At 38.3% G+C, this 24,320-nt stretch overlaps 1 protein-coding gene across 1 annotated transcript in view; it reads right to left on the bottom strand.

Moving 5' to 3' along the window:
- Positions 1–23,885, bottom strand: part of LOC122084265 (dihydropyrimidinase-like) — a 60,376-nt gene extending 36,491 nt beyond the window's left edge. Inside the window, exons 1-6 of the mRNA XM_042652370.1 lie at positions 23,550–23,885; positions 23,301–23,456; positions 19,118–19,169; positions 16,194–16,466; positions 15,898–16,109; positions 2,039–2,159 (exon numbers count right to left, since the gene is read on the bottom strand). Of these exons, the coding sequence (XP_042508304.1) occupies positions 2,039–2,159; positions 15,898–16,109; positions 16,194–16,466; positions 19,118–19,169; positions 23,301–23,456; positions 23,550–23,702 (967 nt within the window). The 5' untranslated portion in view covers positions 23,703–23,885. The remainder of the gene's footprint in view (positions 1–2,038; positions 2,160–15,897; positions 16,110–16,193; positions 16,467–19,117; positions 19,170–23,300; positions 23,457–23,549) is intronic.
- Between the last annotated feature and the right edge of the window lie 435 nt (positions 23,886–24,320).

Raw genomic sequence — 24,320 nt, 5'->3', positions numbered from 1 at the left:
GACACACAAATCGGTGTTTGTCATAGGTATAAGGTCTGAATCCCAAGAACTCGATACGGGCATGTTTTGGTGTCTACCAGGTGTAGATGAAAAAATAGGTGTGCCCTCATAAGATAGAAATATAATTAACATTTTTCTTAATTTTGGAGTGTCACATGTCTGCTAATTCTCACATTAGCTTCAGCCTATTCCTAAGTTACCTAAACATGGAGTGGCTGAGGAAGCAGGGGAGGGGAAATGTGAAAGGCTTCAGTGTGTGTGTGGGATGATACCTGTATGGGAAACATCTGCATTCACAATAAAATATAGCATTTAACCATGATACCTATATAGGTGTATTTAGAACTTGATTCTTTCATTTAATTTCCCCTTGTCTTGTTCCTAAAAGTATAAGTTAGGGGTATAAAAGGGTTTTCAAAAATAATTTGAAAGTGACATATTATTATGTCATTATCAAAAGCTCTCATTGTCTTGCACACTTTTGGCATATACATGTGAGATGATAGTATATTAAAGTATCGGTATCGGTCGCTGTATCGGTCGACCAAAATTAAGATACGTATCGGAGGGTATCGTATCGTATCGGAGATACACTAAGATACGCATATAAATAGATATGAAACACCTTTCTAAACACTTTTGCATAAAAAATTTGTTAAAAAAAGCTATTGATAACATGTATTATGCATAAACACTAAATTAAGGGTATCGCACTAAGAATTCAAGGTTTGCAGTTGTCCCATAAATGTAAAATCCTTGTTCCCCACCTTGATTTCCACTTTAGTTAAAGAGAAATATGGCTGGCAGCAACTTTAGAAGAAAAACCCTTAAAAAATCGTGTTTTCTGAAAAAATACCCATCTTGGCCATTATATGACCGTAGCGCACCGTATCGGTACATACCGATACGTACCGGTACTCACCGATACGTACTGATCGATACATACCGATACTCACCGATATATACTGATACTCATCGATACGTACCGAACGATACATACAAATACTCACCGATACTTACCGATACATACCAAAATGTATATTTCACCTCGATTTATATTTTTCATAGAGTATTAGTACGTATCGATAGTGTATTGGTGCATATCGATATGTATCGTAGGATATATATTGATACGAAAGGATTTTAAACATTCCATGTATCGTATCGGTCGGCTAAATTTAAGATACGTATCGAAGGGTATCGCATCGGTATCGGAGATACTTTAAACCATGAGTATATATCCTCGTTGGGGAAAAAAATGTCATACAAAAAGGGTAAAAATGTAAGTTATAAATCATTTGACACCTCAAGGAGTGTCAATAAGAAAATTACTTAACCAAAGAAGAAACATATAAAGTATAAATCTCATTGCAAGTTAAGATCATCCAAAAAAACGTTTATATAGTAAAATGTGTAATGGGAAACACAAGTATGTTTGCCACACCTTTACCAGTCGAAACCCAAAATGAACAATTACAATGAAGTTTGCCCAAACCAGACAAAAAGGACACTTCTTTTCATCTTGTTTACTTGGAGATAGTACCAATTCAATTTTTGATGTGGCAGTTTTACGCAGTTTGACATCAAAACCCATGAAATCAAGTTTTGGTTCAAGTTTTGAAAAGTGGCAATTATGGGCGATTCAATGCCAAAAACCACCAAACAGACACCAGAGTGGGACTGCCACCACGACTCCTGGGGACCCACATAGTTTTGGGCACTAATGTCCGTTTCAATTTTTGTCTTTGTATTTCGTTTGTTCAACCACTAATCCATTCCTGTTATTATGTTCTTTGAAGGACATGTAAAAATCCAATAGATTATAGCTGTGGAGACCAGTGAAGCTATGGAATGGAATCATGGATTAAGGATAAAGTTACCATCATGAGGCAACTGGATAATTTTCGTGACAAGAACTCGTTCAAAATAAATTTGCAAAACAAGTACGATTAAATGGTTCAATCAGAAATATGATGCATCCAATACTACAACGATAGCCATCAAATATATTTCCTCAATAAGGATAAACAGCTCCAACCTGATTTCTGAGCTTTGGCTATCTCTTCCATTGCGTCAATGCTCATCACATGAACTACGTAAAGTGGTACATTCACAAACCCAGCCAAACGAATGGTTCTAGCAGTTGCCTCTCCTTCCAGCTGCACAAAAATTGAACTAATGTACCAAAGCATGACCTTGCGGACAGTAAAGGCTAACATTTATGAAGAAGAGAAAACAGAGATTTAACGTAAGGCCAGAAAAAAAAAAAAACATACAATCAAATGAGCTTTAGTAATGAGGACAGGTCATGAGGTCAGCATATCTAAATGTTTTATACCCACAGGCCCTCAAAGACCAGCTATCACTCTAGCGTACAGCCAGCCAAGTTCAAGAACCCAACTAATGTTCACCATACACCAAAAGTTGATAAATGATATCCTCAGTCCTCTCCTTCTGGATACTAGGAACAGGACCAGCAGCCCCTCTCCTTAAACCATGAATGATGAAACCACAACTCGCTTCCAAGAGATATTTAATAGAATACCTATCAGAGCTCTCTGTTTTTTTGAATGTCTGACCCAGGTCTTTGTGGACTGTTTCCATCAGTTGTCCAATGTTGCTACACCATTCAGGTTTGAAATCTCCAAGAAGTACAACTCATCCTATTATTTTTTCTGGTTCTCTTAATTATTCTTCTCTCTTTATTTTCCCTCATTAGATCTGTCCAAAATTCATCCATGCAGTCTAGCTGTATTTTTTTAATTTAGACACTGAAAACAACCAACTGGAGGCTGTCATGATGAGTGATGGCAACTCAAAATCATGGGAACCGGTGAAGCCCATGGAATTTAAGTTGATGTTTTGGTGATTTTCATTGGGTTGTTTAGGACAATGCAATTAGTAACCTAGTGGTTGAAATTGACAAGGTAGCAAACGATTTCCTGTCAAGGTCAGAAGGAAGTTAAACAAATTTTCTCAATGAATTTCTTCAAAGAATTGGAACCACATGATGGACAAGGTCAGGATATGTCAGAATGTGGTTCAATTTTTGTCTTTAGTATTGACAGAATATACAGGGTACCTGTATTATTGTAAGGGACTAAAGTTGTCTTTTCAAATGTATTCTAAAATAAGTGATGGGGGAACTTACACAAGGTGTCACTTTTGAATCCTTCCCATCTTCTTCTTCCTCTCTCTACTTCTCTATGTCACCGTCAGACCTCAAATCTTGTATCCAAGGAACCAACTCAAGTGGATATTGCAACTATTTGTCACAGTAACTCCCAAGCTGCTACAAAGGCAGCAGACCCTAAAGAGGTGTTGCTTGCCTTGAGGATTAAAGTATCGGTATCGGTCGCCGTATCAGTCGGCCAAAATTAAGATACGTATCGAAGGGTATCGTATCGTATCGGAGATACGCTAAAGATACAAACATAAATGTATAAGAAACACTTTTTTAAACACTTTTGCATAAAAAAAATTGTTAAAAAAATCTATTGATAACATGTATTATGCATAAACACTAAATTGAGGGCATTGCACTAAGAATTCAAGGTTTGTACTTGTCCTATAAATGTAAAATCCTTGTTCCCAACCTTGATTCCACTTTAGTTAGAGAGAAATATGGCTGGCAGCAGCTTTGGAACAAAAACCCCTCAAAATCGTGTTTTTTTTGGGAAAAATTACCTATCTTAGCCATTATATGACCGTAGCACACTGTATAGGTACATACCGATAAGTACCGATACTCATCGATACGTATCGATCGATGCATACCGATACTCACTGATACGTACTGATACTCAACATGTACCGACCGATACGTACCGATCGATACATACCGAAACGTACATTTCACCTCGATTTTATATTTTCCATAGAGTATCGGTACATATCGTATTGTATCGGTGATGTATCGGTGCATATTGGTATGTATCGTAGGATATATATTGATACGAAAGGATTTTAAAAATTCCATGTATCGTATCGATGTGTATCGTGCCGGTCGGCTAAATTTAAGATACGTATCGAAGGGTATCGTATCGGTATCGGTATCGGAGATACTTTAAACCATGAGTTGCCCGAGGGTTCAAAGGTGGACCACCTAAGAACTCTGATATCCTTCATCTCTTTTTGGATGGAGAGCAGCAGCATCTCACTGCTTGTGGGACTGGATCTATGTGCCTCTTTGATGCAGTATCCAGTTTTAAGCAGAGAAAAAAGAAGACCATGCGGTTCAACCTGGCCTGGTTTGGGTCAATTTTCTGTCCAGATTATGGCTTTTGGTTATTGATTTGAACCAGTTCTTTGGTTCAAATCTGGTTCTACAGACCAGATATGGTCACCCAAACCATGGGGCTAGTTAAGTGCTTTAATTTATTTTATTTGTAATTAAGTGTTTGAGCTAGACTGGATTAGGAGTCTACAGGTCCAGCTTTGTTTAAGTGGTTTTTTTTTCTTATTTTATTCAGATTTTTAGTAGCATTAAACTACCTCCATAGCAAGCTATTGGCTAAAGGATTTTCAAGCCTATTTTGAGTCAGTTTTTTTGTTCAAGCTTTATAAACATATACAATGGTTATGCCCTACCCCACAAATTTAGTAACGAAGATGAATATTGGCTTAATTGTATGTAGATTTCAAACTTTCTTTTGTAGATTTGGGAGGTGTGAATGTTGTAGAATCAACAATGGGAAATAATGGGTTCCAACCCCACAGGTCAGGTGGATTCTTGATCATATCTTTTCCCTTTTCTTCTTCTATCACCCTATTATTATGTGGTCAGATCTAAACTTGTATGTCTTACTCTTACCATGAGTATGCTTTATGTTCACTTCTATTTATTTTTGTTTTGCCTTTCTTTTTTTAGATGAATAAATAAATTCATTACCAAGAGGGAAAGAATATACAAGGGGGGAGATAGAGGGGGCGGGAGCTAGACCAAGGCTAGCCAAGCAAGGAAAAATAAAAAATTACAACCAAACTAGATCCACAACCGGATCAGCAAACAAGAAAAGTCCTAGCAAAATCCCAAGAAGAGGGGGGCTGCAAACAAGGAGGGGAGGCTAAGTATGGAGAATGGTGTCAATATGGAGGTTCCAGGAGGCAATGATATGACTATTCCCAGTGGAATTGGGAACAGGCCTATGAGGGAGGGACTGGATTTTGGATGTAACATCAAAAGGGATGGCATTCCAAATCTTGCCTAAGGAGCGGGAGTTGGAAGACCATCTACAGATGTTCCACTCCATCTAGATATGATAGATGGTAGTAGAAAAAACTAGCTTCCCAATAGTGTCACAAATATAGGATCCCAAGAAGGTCATGTCAATCCAAATCCATTCTCTATCAGAAGGAAGAATAGGCCTCGAAGAAAGCCAACATTTGGAGAGGACCAATTTCTAGATGGAAGAGGAAATGAGGCAAGAGAAGAGGTGAGGGATGTCCTCAAAGCCATGAGGACAAAGGCAACAAGAAGGGGGAATGGGGAAATGGCAGTGGATGAGGAAGGCTTGGGTGGGAAAGTAGTTGGAGAAACATCTCCAAAGAGTAAGGGAGTTGCAGGGAATGTGACCTTTAAACCAAACAAGGTTACGCCAAAGAACCACAGGACCGAAGGATCGAACAAAGGACCAAGCCGAGGCAAAAAATAAAAACCCATTGGATGAGTGGATCCAGATGCATTCATCTTCCCTACCACGGTGTCCAAGAGGGAGAGGAGGGAGGGAGGACCAGAGGTTAAGAAGGGGGGAGCGGAAGGAGGAGGGGACCAGCCAAGAGGGGACATGATATAGGAAACAGTAGCAAACTTGGATATACCAGAGGAGTAGATGATTCTAGGGGAAACCAAGGAGGCAAGGATACCGTCGGGTGCCAAGGATCCATCCATAAGGAAGTGGCCTGGCCATTACCTATGAAAAAGGAGATGGCATTGAGAGCCAAAGGACAGAGAGAGAGAATTTTCCTCCAGATCCAAGAACTATCCGGAGGGACAGGGATAGTCCAGAGGGAGTGGTGCTTGAGGTGGTAGGAGTGGATCCAGTCAACACAAATGCTCTTGTGCCTGGACACAATTCTCCAAATGAGCTTAAGAATCCCTGCTGAAATGACATATTTTATTCGCCTAATGCCTAGACCCCCTTAGGCTTTAGGGAGGCAGACCTTGCTCCAACTGAGAGGGTGAAGAAGCCTGGAGGTATCCGCCCCTTTCCAAAGGAAGGAGCAGAAGATTCCTTCAATGGTCTTGATGGTGGCAGCAGGAAGGGAATAGACACCAAACCAATAGAGATACAAGGATTGGAGCACCGAACGGATGAGGGATAGGCGGCCAGCATAAGAGAGCAGCTTATCTTTCCAGAGCTGGAGCTTCTTTCTCAGGATGTCAAGCAAGGGGGAGCAATGATGGGAGGAGAGCCTAGAGGAGATGAGAGGGAGGCCCAGGTACTTAACAGGCAGGGAACTCAAGGAGAATCCAGTGATGTCAAGAAGGTGATCTTGGGAGTCAGGCGAGACCCCAGAGAGGAAGAGGCTAGATTTGAGCAAGTTAATACGGAAGCCTGAGAGGATCTCGAAGGATCTCAGAGAATCCATAATGGTGGAAATGGAGAGAGGGTCTGCTTTGGAGAAGATCATGATGTCATCGGCAAATGCAAGGTGGGTGAGGAGATGGGATTTGCACTTGGGAATAGGAGAGAACAGATGGAGGTCCGTGGTAGATTGGATGGATCTAGATAAGACCTCTAGGGAGAGGGAGAAAAGAAAGGGAGAAAGAGGGCAGCCTTGCCTGATTCCTCTCCCACGAGGGAAATAGCCAACAGGGGTACCATTGACAAGGACAGTGAACATTGGAGAGAAAATACAGCAGTGGATCCAGTGAACAAAGGATGGAGGAAAAGACACGGTGAGAAGGACTTTGGACATGGTGTTTTGCCTTTCTTATATGCTGATCTACAACAACAACAATAATTCAGCCTTATTTCAACTAAATATAGCCAGATATAAGGATCCGTGCAAAGCCAAAAGAAAAAATTAAAAGTAAAAGGAGAGGGACAAGACAACTCAGAAAAATCTCACCTAAATGGAGTTGCTACATGGATTCTAGCCCTCCAATCAGAGCTATATTCGCAGTCATACTTGGAACAAGTCCTAAACTGTGGATGTATTTCCCAATCACTACTCCCATGGTCATTTTAAGCTTGCCCTTATCTCTTTTAAATCCTTCAATTTGAATCAGATCACTCCTTACAGGTGCATCCCAAGAGCTCCGTTGAGCATGGTCATGCCACCTCAAGCAACTTTCTCGAAGCTTATCATAAATCAGGGCAACTCCCAAAATCAGCTCTAATATGATCATTCTTTAATTTATCCTTCCTAGTTTTTCCACACAACCATCTCAACATCCTCATCTCTACTACACCTAGCTTATCTATATGACACTTCTTAACTACCCAGCATTCCACCCCATACATTATAGTCGGACACACGACAATCATATAAATTTTCCTTTAAGCTGTAAAGGACTATGTTAGTCACACAACACTCCGGACCTCAGTTAGTTAAAACAGGAAAGGGAAAAAATTATCGGTAAGGAAGTGTTTTAAACGCCTCAAAACTTGAAAGGAATGGTCAAAAATACGGTCAAATATATTTTGAAAATGGTTGAAAAAGGAAAACAGATGATACAGGCTTTAAACGCTTTGATTTGAAAAATACGGGACCAAAAAACAGTAATATATAAACATAAATAGAGAAATTATTTCTTAAATCCATGTATCCAATGTTAAAATAAGTTTCTCTACGACATAGTAAGCATTTTAAATATAAATTGATCAGAAATAATTGTTACTAATTAACAAGAATTTTAACTTTTAATGCCCAGCGTCACATTAAAAAATAAAATGACAAAAACAAAATAAGTTGAATCATGGTTGTCGTTTGCACTAAAAACAACTATTATGGTTGTCCTATAGGTAGATGGGGTCTTCTGACATAGGGAATGGCGAGGGCGAGCATGGATTTCTTTCTCACTTTTTCAGGGACGTTAAGGGATATAGCTGTGTATGTGCAACTGTGCATCACTCAAAACAGGGGCTCCATCGCAGCCATAGTGACTTTGCAGTGACCCCTTGCCTCTCTACAGTCTGCTCTACCCCCACTGCTGCCTTTCCGTAACCTGTGACTCAAATGAAGGAATGTGGATTAGGAAGCGCTGCTCAGCTTGTCACCGCTGGAAGAGAGGGTTTAAAGGGATGGGTTTCAGGGCTATGCAAGAAAAAAGAAATAAGGAAGGAAGAGGAAAGTCAGGATTAGGCTTTGGGGGGGTTCGTATTCGGCCAATTGTTGAATGGATTGTCGTTGCTGCTCTGCTGTTTCTCCAAAGACAAGACCCGATTGACCTTGCCGCTGCTTTCCGGACAGCACTGCATGAGAGGGGTTGTGCAAGGAGGGAAGCGATGGGTTTCATCATTTCATGGATGTTTGTGAAAGAAGAAATGAGGATGAAAGCTGTTTTTTTGTTTTTTAATTTATAAGTTTGCGCGTTTTAACGCGTTTAGAACTCTTTCTCCTGCTGTTTCAAGTTTTTTTTCCATTCTTTGAGAACAATTCAGTCATACACGTTTTAAACGGTATAAACTGTTCGGCTGTTTTATTAAAACACAATTTAACTAACAAAGCTTTGGACATACCTCCGCACTTCATCCATCCCACTTTAATCTCTGTGAAACACATAAAAAGGAGTGGCCACCTAGAGGAAACATCATCCTCTATGTCACCTCCTTTATTTATGGTTGACCCCCAAATATCTAAAATGATCACTTAGTGGTATCTCTCTCTCCTCAATTTTTACCATATCATTATCCATTGTATTATGTGACTAAAGTTACAAATTATATACTCCATCTTCATTCGACTTATTTTAAAACCTTTTGATTCCATTGTCAACCTCTATTACTCCAATATTGCATTAATCCCTGGTTTTGTCCATTCACTAAAGGTCTAAAATAATATAATCAGCAAAGAGCATACACTGGGGAACCTCGTCTTATATGTTTTGAGTTAAATCATCCATGATGAGTGCAAACAAATAAGGGCTTAAAGTTGATCCTTGATGTTGCCCAATTATAATTGGGAATTCACTGTTTTGACCTCCCACGGTTCTCACAGTAGTCACCACGCTCTCAAACATGTCTTTAATAATATCTGCACATTTACTCAACACCCTTCTCTTCTCAAGTACATGCCAGATTAACTCTCTTAAGACTCTATCATATGATTTTTCTAGGTTAATAAAGATCATTTGGAGATCCTTCTTGCAAACTCTAAATCTTTTGATGAGACTCCTAAGTAAGTAGCTTCTGTCGTGGATCAACCTAGCAGGCTAGCATAAAACCAAATTCATTCTCTGAGTGGTTTCTCTTCTCAAGCGAGGCTTCAATAACCTTCCCCCACAATTTCATGGCACTACAACTCATTAATTGTATGCCTTTATAGTTATTGCAGTTATAAACACCTTTATTTTTGTAGATTGGAACTACAATGCTTCTCCTCCAATCATCTAGCATTCTCCTTGTGTTCATAATCTTGTGAAAAAGAATGGTTAACCAAGATATCCCACATGATCTTAAGTTCGTCCACACTTATATTGGGACCTCATCATGGCCTAGTATCTTGTCTACTTTCATATTTTCTTAGGGTTTCTTTAACTTCAGTCACTCTAACCTTTTGTATATATTTATGGCGTGTGGTGTCTTGAATAGGCATGCAGTCTTCTTGGCCACTCTTACTCAGAATGTCTCCATTTAGTAGGTATTTAAAATACATTTCTCGTATCTTCATAATGTCACTATCTCTTAGTAGCACTCTACAAGCATCACTTTTAACGCATCTCACATGTTAAAATCTCTGCTCTTCCTTTCTCTCGTTTTAGCTATTTTAGATAGCTTTTTCCCTTTCCCATGCATTCCGATTATTATTAGGGTCTTCATCTCCACAATCTTCCTAGCTTCGCTCCTGGCAAAATTATACCTCTTTTTATGTTCTACCTCTTTAGTCCTTCGACATGTATTAAAATGAGCTTTCTTGGTCTTAATAGCTGCCTGAACCTCATCATCCCACCACCAAGTCTCCCTAGAGCCTAGTGAATACACTTTGTTTCCCCTAAAATATCTTTATCAACCTTTTTAATGCAGGTCGTCATCTCATTCTACGACGTATTAGTGGCCCCCTCAAAGTCCCACACTCCTTGTTTGACCACTTTATCAATAAATTATCTAGGGAATCTTCTTTTGATCTCCACCACCTTAACTTAGGGCAAATAGGTTCCCTTATCTTACACTTCTGCGTACTAAGGCATATATCCAGGTCACCAACCTATTTTTGTAAGGTTGGTTAAAGATGTATCCAACCCCAGTTACAAGTCAAACTTCAACACGAACATACACCCAAAAAGCTAGGTCAAGGAACAGTCCCAAAATAGGTGTCGGGGCAAGTATGGCTGAATCAATTAACACTTATATTGCAAACAATAAAAGTAGTAGGACTCCAAACATAATGAAATGAAATTGAGAACAGTACCTGGACCTTAGAAGATATTAGGTCAAATAGGGAGATTTCCAATATATCACCAAACAAGCCTCATATGGTTAGCCCTCTTGGTCGAGTGCTCCCTTATAGGGCCCAATAAAACACCAAAGATGGGCAGGAACAGAGCTCTGGTTAGGAAGATATAATGGTTCTTGACTTTAGGTCAGAATAGGAAACTTTCCTGGAAACCAAGGCTATGAGATTTAGATGATCATCAACTGTGGGTCGAGTGGGGCTTCTGATGAGGGAAACTGATCCCCAAAGTATGGATCAATTCTGATGGCAGACTTGGGAGATCCAAGGCTTCGAAGGTCTCAGCAGGAAACCCTTCAAAACCAGTATCGCAGGTAGTGTTTGCAGCTTCAGTACACCTGCAACAGCAGTTGAATTGGGACTTCAGTTTGTCTTCTCACAGGGCTTGGATAGGTCTTTAACACTCAAAATAAAATAATAGAAATAAAGGGAAAACAGAATTCGATGGAAGAGAAGAGGGGGGAGAAGCAAGGTAGTGTGGATTAGGCCTCCCACCCTCTCCTTTTGGGAATCTCAGCTAAATGAGGTTGACCACATGGATCCTTACCCTCGAATAAGCTCTATCCGAGGTCATACTTTGGACAATACCAAGACTATGTATGTCATTCCTCACAACTTCTCCTATGGTCATTTTAGGCATGCCCCTAGCTCTTTTAGCTCCTTTAATCTGAATCAGATCACTCCCTAGGGCTTACTTGGGCATCCTCAGACCTCCATTGAACAGGGCTATACCACCTTAAACGACTTTCGCATAGCTTATCACTGATCAGGGGAACTCCAAATCAACTCTAATATGCTCATTCCTTACTTTATCCTCCCTAGATTTGCCACATCCATCTTAACATCCTCATTTCTGCTACATAGCTTCTTTATATGACACTTCTTAACTGCCCGATATTCCACCCCATACATCATAGCCGGTTGCACAACAATCCTATAGAATTTTTCCCTTAAGATTTATAGGGATGACGGTCACATAACACTCCAGACGCAGCTGTCCACTTCATCCATCCCACTTCAATTCTCTGTGAAACATCATCCTCTATGTCACCTTTATTCATGATTGACCCCAGATATTTAAAATAGTCTGTTTGCAGAATCTCTCTCCTCACTTCTCACCATTTCATTATCCATCATAGAGTGACTAAAGTTATACATCATATATTCTGTTTTCGATCTACTAATCTTAAGACCTCTTCGTTTCTAAGGTTTTCATCTTCGATCTCCACTCCCCCTATCGTGGTACACATAAACTTGTACCCCCATGTTACAAGGGTCTAATATTTAACAATAGTAATAGCCAAAGCAACATTTCAAACTTTGGACCAAAATATGACCGAAACCTTAAAATTTTGGTCTAAGTATTGGACATTTTTCAGTACCGCATTGGGTTTCCTTTTGAGCCTTGGGGAAACCAAAATATTTCAACAGGTTTCGAGAAATTTCTGTGAAACTTGGACCAAAATATGACCGAAACTTGAAATTTTGGTCTAAGTATTGGACATTTTTCGTATCGCATTGGGTTTCCTTATGAGCCTTGGGGAAACCAAAATATTTCCACAGGTTTCGCGAAATTTCTGTGAAATTGTGTACCATGGTTGAGTGGCCTGTTTAACATAAGGAATAGTCCAGGAGAATGCAATCTGAATCCAATGGTTGGATTAAAAGATACAGCGATTTCCTACTGGAGTTAGGAAACTTGAAAGTCTAGAATAGGTAGTGAAATCGATAGCAAGAAGATTGAGGATCAAACAATATCCAAATAATGCTCTGATTTAATGATTAATCAGTGAGAGGAAATCTTTAAAAGCAGCAGAAATCAGATTTTAGAAATTAATTCCATAAAACTAAGAATTGATGAAATTGAATGCAAGTAGGATTTCTGAAAATCAATAGAAATTTAGGATTGTTAAAGAAAAAAAAAAAATTAAATTATAACCTAGATAATGTAGAACTAGGATTGACAAGTCAACCAAGTCCCAATGTTGCAGGATACTCTCAAAGAACATCAAATCAAATACCAGAACAGTTCAACACAGATTAATAACAAGGATGAGATCAGGTTTGAGATTAAGAATATCGATCTAAGATTATAGAGTTTCAAAAATTCAGAATAGAAGCAGATAATAAAGGGACTAATGGAATGATGAATTAGGACTGAAACAATAAGGAGGACACAAATAAACATCTGAGAAACCAGAAGCAAACTAAACCATTCTATCGATCTCAATAGAAGAACCAGATTAGGTCAAAACATCCAATCAGGCAGAACTGTTGGCGATTTGTGTAGCAGACCAACCAGTGTCTGATGGGGCTCAAACTGAGATTTAACCACCTTCAGATGGGGCCTAACACTTGACCAAAAGATGGGGATAATCAGGTGGTTGAAAGCCCTTGAATCAAGGATGGATTGGGGAACAAGAAAGAGAGTTTCAGAACTGAAAAATAAAAAGTATTGCAGATCAGTAGTGTGGTTTATCTGGGATGAACTGAGATGGAATTTGATAGCTTGGAGTGCTTGAAAACAGTTAGAGAAAAGATAATAAAGTAGAAGAGGACCTCTCGGGCTTCTCACCGCAGAGAGTCAACTGGATCAAACACTAGTTCCATCAGTCTTGATCAAACACAAGGCAACTCTTCATGGAGAAGACAATAGCAGCATCCATTAATTTGTTCATCAAAATCGTTCTAGCATTAGGAGCCTCCTCTTCTTTATTTATAATGATGGGGGAGGGAATTACATAATAGAAGGTTCCTTAAAAGGAAACCTTAATTTAGTCTCCTAATACAATACTTACTAAAAACTAAAATTAGAAACTAGCTGAAAAATGAAACTAACTACTGACTTGACTCAACTAATAACTTGACTCCTAAGAAAACAAATATAAATTAAATTAAACCCAACTTAAACGGAAACTAAAGAAAAAGGAAACAAACTAGTAATCCCGTAGGCAACCTTACAGCCCCCCTCCTTTAGGCCCATAAACGTGGCCTCTTACACTCAAAACACATAGGAACAAAGGCCCAATATATATGGAACCCAACCCTAGGCTTATTCCTAATAAAACAAGCCTAGTTTGGTGAAGAATCTGCATCACTAGAATCAGAAATCAGAACTGAAAAATGGAGATCAGATACGGAAGAAATGATATAACAGAACAGCATCTAAATAAAGCAAAACAGAACTAAGAAAGGTAAGAAAGAAAAATAAGATGCGCAGGTAGTGAATAAGAGAGATCTGACCCAGAAATTGATAGCGTGATAGAAGAAGAAAAGGGAAAATAAATGATCATTAATCCACTTGACCTGTGGGGTTGGAATCCACCAGCCTTGCCGAATCAACAACGCCCACACCTGAATCACAGATGTACCTCTTGAATCCGTAGAAGATATACTGAAACCCATAGACAACTGAGCCAAAGCTTCATCTTCATTACTAACTTCACGTGGTACAGCATAGTCCTTACATATGTTTATAAGACTTTTTTAAAAAAAAAAAAAAAAGGGACTCAAAATAGGCCTAAAACTCCTCCAGTCCATAACTTGTTATGGAGGTCGTCTACTGGTACTAAAACTCTGAATAAAATAAGAAAATAAACAGCTTAAACAAGGTTATACTCATAGAGACCTAATCCAGCCTGAATAAAACACACATAACAGATAATATACAGAAATTAGAACTCTTAACTAGCCCCATGATTTGGGTGAACCATATCAGGTCCATGGAACCATATTTGAACAAAAGAACTGGTTCAAATCAAGAACCACAAGCCACAATTTGGACCAGGAAACTGACCCAAACTAGGCCAGATTGAACCCAAGGTCTTCTCCTTCTCTCTCCAATGCTCAAATCCGGATAGGCATCACTCTTGCTCTTTGGATAATCTTCTGACCTTTTATACCTTGCTTTGCAGTTTTTATTTGTTTTGTACCAAGGGTATGCTAATTCTGATGTGTTTCTATTTCTTTGCTCTGGGATTTATTTGCAGTTGGGAGGTCCTTTAAGGACACCTTAACGTTCCCACTATCCACAGTCTGTGTAGGCTGTTTTTTATTTTGTTGTTGGGTGGTTCTTGCTTTTCTCTCCTCATATGCAGATCTACCAATTTTTTTATTTTATTTTATTTTTTTTTTTTTTTTTTTTTTTTTTGGGGTGGGGGGGGGTTGTGGTGGGGAATCACATTAGTCCACCAAACTCTTCTAAATAATCCTAGTTTTCTTTAACATTCAATAAATGATGTATTCTGTAACTCACATGATTGTCTGTTTTCATCTCATGCTTTATACATGGTTGATGTATTTACCTCATGCTTTATGCTGGGAGTCATTAACAAAGAAATGATGGGGTTGTGGGTGTTCTGAAGCAAATTTCCCACAAGAAAACATTATAAAAACCAGTACACTTGTAAATTTATGCTGACAGCTGCAAGAACATAGTCTTTGACCAGTAAAACAGTTTTGTGGCTTTAACTGTTAGTGTACTAAATGCTGCCTACTAGGGTAAAACCATCAGATATTTGTGAGCAATTTCACTCTTCATATATCTTGATTTCTTTACACAATGATGAAATGATTCTACACAAGACAAGTAGACAACCTGAATTTCTTTAAATTCAAGAAGGTTATCTAATCTTTCATCCAAGCATGGGTAATTCTAATGAGTTGACTATCCCATTCTAATAGCACTAGTCTAGAAGGAGCAAACAAATATCTTCTTGATGCATTCTCTTCAGCAAAGAGAAGAAAGGAAGAGAATGTCAGAGAATCCACCATCCTTTCTTTCTGACCCTTAAGAGAGACCAACCGCAGTGGTAGAGTAAGCATCCTTCATATTTATTAGACTTCACCTGGATACTTCTAACTAAATAAGAATTTAATAAGAAGTTATGACCTGCCTGTACTTTCTTGTTAAAAAAAAAAAAAAGGTGGTATATTCCCTCTTTAACTTCAGCTGGACATATTATACCATCAGCATTTCTTGGAATCAAGCATATAGGTATCCTCGGTACTGATCCTGTGGATAGTTCTAACTAATTTCAGGAACAATTCAACCATATATTGTGTTGTTCCTGCAAGTAATGAAGCAAATTCAATAGTTCTGCCTAATCTCCTGAGCTGCATACTTGATTAGTACCTCCTGAACCACGATTTCAGCCCGTTTGAAAAAATTTTACTCTACATGAACCAAATAATTGTGAAGTGCCTCAATGGGATTCTGATTAAATGTTGGTTGATCTGGCAGGGAAAGAAAAACAAAGTATAATCTGATTATCTCATTACCACAGGGGGCCTTGAAAGTGCATGCCCCTCTGGACCAGTAATACCAAGATCAATCATTCTTTTTTGCCCTTCATCAATAGCATCTCCATTTTCTGCATGAACCATAGCCAAGGCACCGAGAGACTTGCATTTCTTAAAGCCTTGCAATAGAACTTCATCATCGACCATAACAATCCCTTTGTAGGCAAGGAAAAACTTGAAAGAGTTGACACCTACAAATCAAAAGGGCACAATCATCAATACAAGAACATTTTTCTATTGCAATCAATCCATGATCTACCATACAATGACCTAACCTTTCTCCTGAACCATGATTTCCATCTCTCTTGCAACAACTTCATCCCATTTTGTAATGGCCACATGAAAACCATAATCCATGCATGATTTTTTTGCCTTTTTTGTATAGGCTTCAAAACCTGCAGTCAAACTCCCGTTAACTGGCATGACAAAGTCAATGTGCATCGTAGTTCCCCCTGCCAATGCAGCAGCCTGACCGTTGAAAAAGTCATCAACAGACTCCAAACCACCGCAACAATTGATTGCTAGATGTGTGTGAGGATCAATTCCACCTGTTAAATAGCAAGAACAATTTTTTACTTTGCCATAATTATTCCTGGTCTTATTTATTATACTAGACAAGGCAATGTGTCGAGATCGAACACAGACATGAGGAGTCATACCGTATGACAACAGAGAAGCCCCCTAAACTCATATCTTATAGTCAAGGATTAAAGTATCAATATTGGTAGCAGTATTGGTCGGCTAAATTTAAGATACATATCGGAGGGTATCGTATCGTATTAGAGATATGCTAAGATATGCTAAAGATCAAGGATTAAAGTATTGGTCGCCGTATTCATCGGCAAAATTTAAGATACGTACCGAAGGGTATCATATCGGTATCAAAGATACTTTAAACCATGCTTCTAGTTATAAGATGTTCCTTTTATGCATAAGTACTCACATGGTGGAAGATCAGAAGGCCCATTTCATGCCTCCAGTACCCATAGCGGACAGTACAAAGGGCTCATCCACACCATGATAGGCTCGACCAAAATGAAATCTTACACCAATAATCATCCCAAACCAAGACTTTGAACATTTTGGATGTTTTCTGTACAGTAGACATTCTAATGCAGGTCAAAGTTACTCAAAAAAGTACTAAAGAAGAAAAAAAAGAACCTGAGCCAACTCAAGAATCAACTAAGCAAATCAACTCAGTAACCCAATTGAGTTGACACAGTCCTAAACTTGGTTATGAGACTGGTTCACCCACTTTTGGGTCAGATATTTTCCCATCATGGGACACCTTTTAAGTAGTTTATTTGAGTTGTTAGTCCTTGTTTTATCTCAATAATGGTTATAGTTGAGTTCCATCCTGGTGGGACTCTTATCTTACCCTTTATTTGCTAGAGTTTTTAAGTCGTTTACGGCACCCTAAAAGGGGAGAACGAAGTAGGGGTTCCCTATTGGTTGCATTGTTTTTGAAGTTGTTACTACTTGTTTCCTATTGGCTGAAAGGATTTCCTAAGGCCTATATGATTCAGGTATACTAGTTCTATTTAAGCATTTGTAAGGCTCAAAGAGGCCACTGTTTTTTGAATAAAAAGAATAGCCCGTTGCCTCCATCAAATTCTATGATGATTCAGATTCAAGTTGCTGTGGTAATTCAGTACCAGGGTTAGTGGTGATTCTAACCTAGTTCTATGCGGGATGATTCCATAGTACATATCCTTTGTTATTCCATCTTCTTCTTCAGTTTACAGGTCAGTTATTTATACCAGATTTGTTTCAATTCAAGTCTGGTTTCAGAGATATACTCTGTAGTTCCTGCTGTATTTATTTATCAATATCATAATTATTTCACCTTCTGAAATCTGTTTTAAACATCAGTACAGCATTGGATCAAATTCTGTCCAAGTTGAACTTTCCTTGTTCAACTAGGATAATCAGATAATCAGACCATCAGATTTTGTTAATATTTTACCAAGGAACCGTTTGAAAACGTTCCGTTTCTACGTTTTCTTGCTCCCAAAAACGGAGAAACAGCCTAAAAAGCGTTTGATTAAGTTGTTCTGTTTTCACCCATTTCTAGAAACATAAAGCAAAATTTATGCCTATTTACAATTCTAGAAACTACTTTAACGAAACAAGTTGGACATGTTTCGTCGTTTCTAGAAACGAATTTGAGAGAAAAAAAAGGTCGTTGTGCCTGATAAATCTCTCGACTATTTAAACCGAAAAAGAGGCAACCGAACCCTCTCTCCCTTTTGGGCATCCGATGATACTATTGAGTTTTTTAGTGGCATTATGTCTGCAAAAAACGTTTCGCGAAACAGGTTTATCAAACACCAAAAAATTCGTTTCTGTTTCCAGAAACGTGAAAATCCGTTTCTGCTGTTTCTAGACACAGAAACAGCAGAAACGTTATCAAACGGTACCCAAGTATTCCTCTGTTAATTGATCCTCAGATCTTTTACCACAAATCTGACCATCGGTTACTGATTTATGAGAATCCCCTGAAATCAGGTTCTACAATTCTGTAATGTTCAGGTAGGATTTAATCAAAGCTCAGATTCTGTCCATTATATTAATCTGAGATTTTAATATCTTGTTCATCTTTATCAAACTAGCCTTCGACTAGAGTCTTGTTCAAATCTGAGTTTCTGATTTGGTTTGGTGGGATTTCTCTTGAATTCTGGAAATTTTCCCAATTCTGTGATTCTGGTTTGTTATGGGTTTTTGAAACCTACTTCCTGTTAGGTGGATCTGACCCCATCATATTCTTTTCCAACAGTCTAAATGTATCATAAATTGGACAATAAGAAAACTATATTGCTCGAAATCTTCAAAATGGTGACATATAAGGTGGGTTTGAACTCCATAGCATGTGGCACACATCTAATAGAAACCATAGATATAATAACAATATGAATATAGACAAAAAGGATAGCATTTCAGTACTTGAGTGCTCATATGAACATTATCACATACAAACAAAAAGTAGTACCAAATAACCAGCAAAAAATACACAAAGCCCTTTCAGTTGCAACAAGTTTTGAGTCTGAATTAACAATATGGACATCCAACTCAAATATTGTGAGAAGTAGCCATATTAAAAAACTTCAGGTAAATGCTTTATGACTTTAAACTACATGATTTAGAAATTAAAAGAATCCAATTTTTCTGATTCTTCTGTGTAAGAAGTATGAATTTTCACCTGGCATGACATACTTCCCAGTGGCATCTACCACGGAAACATCATCACCAACCTGTGAACAGAAAATAAATATTTTCAGATTCAAAATAAGTTCTATCGTGATATAAACTATTCTCCAAAAGCCAATAGTGATGCAGTGATAACCACATCACTACGAAAGAAGATTAATAAATTCATCTTAGGTGCATAGTCATATTTCGGTTGAGGCCTTGGGCCTGGCCTTGCCAGTCATGATCCAACTTAATACTTATTTAAGCATATATTTTATATAGTATTTAATAATATATTTAAAATAAATATTTGCAACATTTTTATTTTTGGTACGGTAAGTGCCATTCATAGAGTATATGCCACAGTGTAAGATTAGTATAGAATTGTGTGAAGATTGTATCAAACTGTGAAACTCTGTGCTGAAATTCAGGCTCAGTCCAGTTCAACCCAGACTGATTTTTTGAAACTTGGGTACCTCAGGTTGGCATGGGCCGAGCACCATCCAGATTGGCCAGGTTGGGCTTGGGGGTGTAGCCTTGGTCTGGGCTAGGATTTGACACCAACCCAACTCAAGTTGCCCTAGTAACCAACTCAAGTTGCCCTAGTAATTAGTATAGAGTAGGTTAGGGTTATGAAAATGGGGTAATTGAAAAAAAATAGTGGAAATTTGATCAAGAATTGTTCCTAGGGACCAATTCGGTAAGGTTGGATTTATATTTTAAAGATTTTTAAAAAAAACTTCTTCCAAGATTGTAGGGGTATTTTTTGGTATTTTCAGTTCAACATGTTGGTTTCAGCTCTGACTATTGTAGCTTTTTTTTTTTTTTTTTTTTTTGGGTAATCTTTTACCTTACTTTAAAGGCCCATGGGATCCTGTTTTGGAATCCAAAGGTAAAGAAAAGAAAGAATAAGAACTGAATTGAATTTTGGAACTGGTTCTCCTACACGGACGCCAAGTAAAGAAATTGAGCTAAATTGAGCAGATAGGTCTGCCACATATAGCAGGTGAAATGGGGCTAAAATTTTGTGGACAGATAGACATGAAGATCCCCTATTCACATCTCAAACTTCAGACCAACCCAAATTTTCTACTAGAAAAAAAGAGGAATTGAAATTTCTGGGAATTACAATAGGGTGACGGGACAACAATGACACAATGGTCAGGGATGGCATTACATGGGAGGGTAAATTGTAAATTTGAGGCTGAAAATTGACACAATGGCCTTTACAGACCATTCCCTAGATATCCTATGGTTAGATTTGCCACATCACTCTTCCACAGGGCAAAACTGGGTTAAGGAGATTCTATCCTAGAAGACCATGTGGGAAACTTTTTTCCTTGAATTCCATGCTTTCTGCAAGTTGTAAACTTCTACAGCCATTTCTTTGAAGATACTATATTTTTCCTCATCTTTTCCCCTCTGCTGACAAAGAGAAGGAATTCTATTGGGATGAGAATAAGATGCTCCAAGAAGACAACCTTTCTAGACTGTAAAGAGTAAATAGAAGCCCATTATGACAGAGTTTTAACCTAAACCTTCATATCCTTCATATCACATATTTGTTAACATAATCTTCATAGCCCATACCTGTTAGCATAATCTTGTTATCACATATTTGTTAACATAATCCACACAAAGAGTTGAATCATCACCAGCCAAGGCAACATATAGTATCTATAATGATAATCACGCTCTCAATTCTTCCATTAGCAAAACATGAGCAACAAGATTGCCTTCAAAAGCAAATCATAATTATTCTAAAAAACTTATTGGTTCCCTACTCATTATTGCTTCGGATGAATGAGAAAAACAGCAGAAGTGTATTAGACAAACTTGTTTGCACCCTACACTGGATAACTATTCTAAAGGCCCATTTGACAATGTTTCAAGAAACGCGTTTCTACCGTTTCTGTGTCAAAAAACGACAGAAATGGAACAAAAAGTGTTTGACAAAACTGTTCCGTTTCACCTAATTACAGAAACAAAAATAGCAATTTATATCTATTTCTGGTTTAAGAAACAGAAACGACGGAACAAGTTCTACTCATTTCGTCGTTTCTTGAAACAACCAACAAAACAATAATTTAACCCAACCCCGACATTTCCCCTTTCCACATTAGACAATGCCTCTCATCTTCTCTGTTCTGTAGCTACCATCTCCGATCGTACCAACTCTGCAAGTCTACTACTCCCTCAACAGCTACTCATCTCAACCCAGCCCTCGTGAAGACGACTGCAGCAACCCGTGAACCTCGGTGATGTCTTCTCACCTGCATAGATTCGACCCACAGATCTTCAAATCGTATAAGGTGTGAGTTGTAAAGCAAGAAGGTGGTTCGTCTACAAAAGACACACCATCGATCATTCTTCCATCTCCGACTACCCTCCCAAAAGCATAACATCAAACCAGGTAATTTTTCTCTTCACCTTCAACCTCTGATTTCTTCTCTCTAATCCATTCGTTGTTCGAAGCCCTAATTCGACAGAAGCACTAATTTAGTTTTTTGAAAAAGAGCGATAGAGGTTGTCTCAATTCCTTCCTCTCTCTTACCCTATTTATTGGCTATGCGTGATGAAGTTTCCCCTTCCCAGCTAGGATCCCTATATCGACAGTAGGCCTAAACTAATGTTCGACGTTTTTCAGGTGGGTCTGTGAAGCAAACTGATTTTGTAATCTTTCATCTGAGTTGGCTCTGTGAAGCATAGTAATCGAACATTCAACCTCAGGCTATCTATTAGAAGGTTCGACTTCTCCATCAACAAGATTTTCTCTCCTTCGCAAGGTATGATCTGATGTTTCCCCCAATTTCTACAACCCTAAAAAATTGCTCTTCGAATTGGCTATGCTCTGAATCAACTCTATGTTCTGATGCATCGTCTAAACACAGTTAAAATAAACAAGGTTTATCAAACACCATTCCTACGGGAAACGTTTCCAGAAACAAGATTTACCAAACACCTTCATATCCGTTTCTGTTCCAAAAATGGGAATTTATGTTTCTATCGTTTCTTGAAACAGAAACAGTAGAAACGTTATCAAACGGTGCCTAAATATTCAGTCACTTCTATTGAGCAAATTATAAAGGAAGAGGCTTCTCCCAAGTCCCATCCCACCCCCTATTTAGTCCTTAAAGATACATATGGACTATCTTTTCCCACTTTTTCTGATCATCACCCTAAAAAAAAAAAAAAATCTTTATGTAATTTAATGACGTATAAATATAAACTTAATTCATTATGACACCAAACCCTAGTTAGTTAATTCGCGTTTAAAACGGCGTCCCGTTTTTTTGCCGTTTTAAACGCCGTTTGCCGAATTTTTCACAGAAATTCGGTAAAAAAACGGGAACGGGGCTATTTGAAGTTTTTTTGCCGTTTTAAACGCCGTACCGTTTTTTTGATAGTAAAAAAACGGATTTTAAAAAATATAAACGTTTTAAAATAGAAACGTTTAAAATGGGGCTATTTTTTTTTATTGTTATCTAGGTATTTAGAGAATTATTATGCCAATTTATGTCTATATATTGCCCTTTTTTTGACACCATATTATTTAAATATAAACGTTTAAAACACGTATCGTCCGTTTTTTATTTTTTCCCGTTTTTACCGTATTTGCCCATATTTTTTACCGTCCCGTTCACGTTTTGATCCGTTTAAAACATGCCCGTACCGAACAATGTTTTTTTGCCGTTCCCGTTTTAACTAACAGAGCACCAAACACTATAAAATATGAAAAAAATTACTGAATGTTGAAAACCATACAATCCCGCATGGAGGGGTGGATTTCAAATTATATTGGTAGAAAAACCTCTAACTGTACATATTAAAGAGAGTACCTTTTTTCCTTCAACTAATTGTACTTGACTAGTTCATTTACCATAAGATTGCCATATGTTGTTACATCATAACTAATCCTCGGGGAGACTAGCGCAGCAACCCACTGCCACGGTTTCCACTTAAATCGTAGATGCACAGATGGGGAATCGAACCTGGGACCATGCACCTATCTACACAATCCCCAATTCGCCCTAACCATCTGGGCAACTCACGGATGGGCGGTCAAATATCTCAATACTAATGAATGATCTCATTAGTCAAAATGTTAAGCAGTATAAATCACTTGAAATAAATGACAATATACAACTAAATAAAATCTAAAATGATAGGTTTGAAGCAGATAAAGATGATACTTTGATGTTAGGTTGTACTGAAACAATGATCCCATCCTCCACATAGACATCGGCCACTTCCTGATGATGAGCATTTACAACAGTTCCTCCCTTGATCAAAAGCTTCGTCGATGATGACGATTCACACTCTGATTCTCCATACGCACAAAACTGTAACTTCATCCAAATCAAGACCCAAGTACATAGAACTCAGAAATACAAACCAAAAACCCCACAAGTAAAGGATATTATATTACTAATCAAACTTACCCCATCCAGTTGATTTGATCCGGAGAACGGAATAATGGTGAAGAGACATACTAAAACAGATAAAATGCTATTTAGTTGGACTCTGTAACGCGAAACTATTGATCTTTCCTCTTCGATTTTCCGCCATGGGAGAGCGGAATGAAGCTTCGCCATAGCTTGTCGAGCACAGATCTACGGAGTCCGACCTCTCACTGTCTGCACGTAAGTCTTTGACTTTTGAGATGGACAAAGACGTGTGAGATGGATGTAGAACGAGACTATAAAATGAGGATTGAGCAGAGAGTTGCGGAGTCCGACCTCTCACTGTCTCTCTCTCTCTCTCTCTCTCTCTCCCATTCCAGTCCTCAGTCAATCCACGTTGATTCAAAAGTTGGGTTCAAGCTTGGCATGCAAGTTTGGCGCGACGGCCTGAACCCGCCCTTGACCCACCTTGATCCTGAACCCGCCCTTGGCCCACCTTGATCCCGAACAAATATCGACTCAAAAATTTTGGCCCTATGGGCCGATCTTATCTTAAAATTTTTGACCCTAAGTCAGGATCCTAGTTAGTTAATTCGCGTTTAAAATGGCGTCCCCTTTTTTTGCCGTTTTAAACGCCGTTTGCCGAATTTTTCACATAAATTCGGTAAAAAACGGGAACGGGGCTATTTGAAGTTTTTTTGCCGTTTTAAACGCCGTACCGTTTTTTTGATAGTAAAAAAAACGGATTTTAAAAAATATAAACGTTTTAAAATAGAAACGTTTAAAACGGGGCTATTTTTTTTTATTGTT

This window comes from Macadamia integrifolia, chromosome 7 (assembly GCF_013358625.1).
Source record: "Macadamia integrifolia cultivar HAES 741 chromosome 7, SCU_Mint_v3, whole genome shotgun sequence".
NCBI lineage: Eukaryota > Viridiplantae > Streptophyta > Magnoliopsida > Proteales > Proteaceae > Macadamia > Macadamia integrifolia.
The sequence above is the reverse complement of the archived record's forward strand: the minus strand, read 5'-3'. Positions and strand labels throughout refer to the sequence as shown.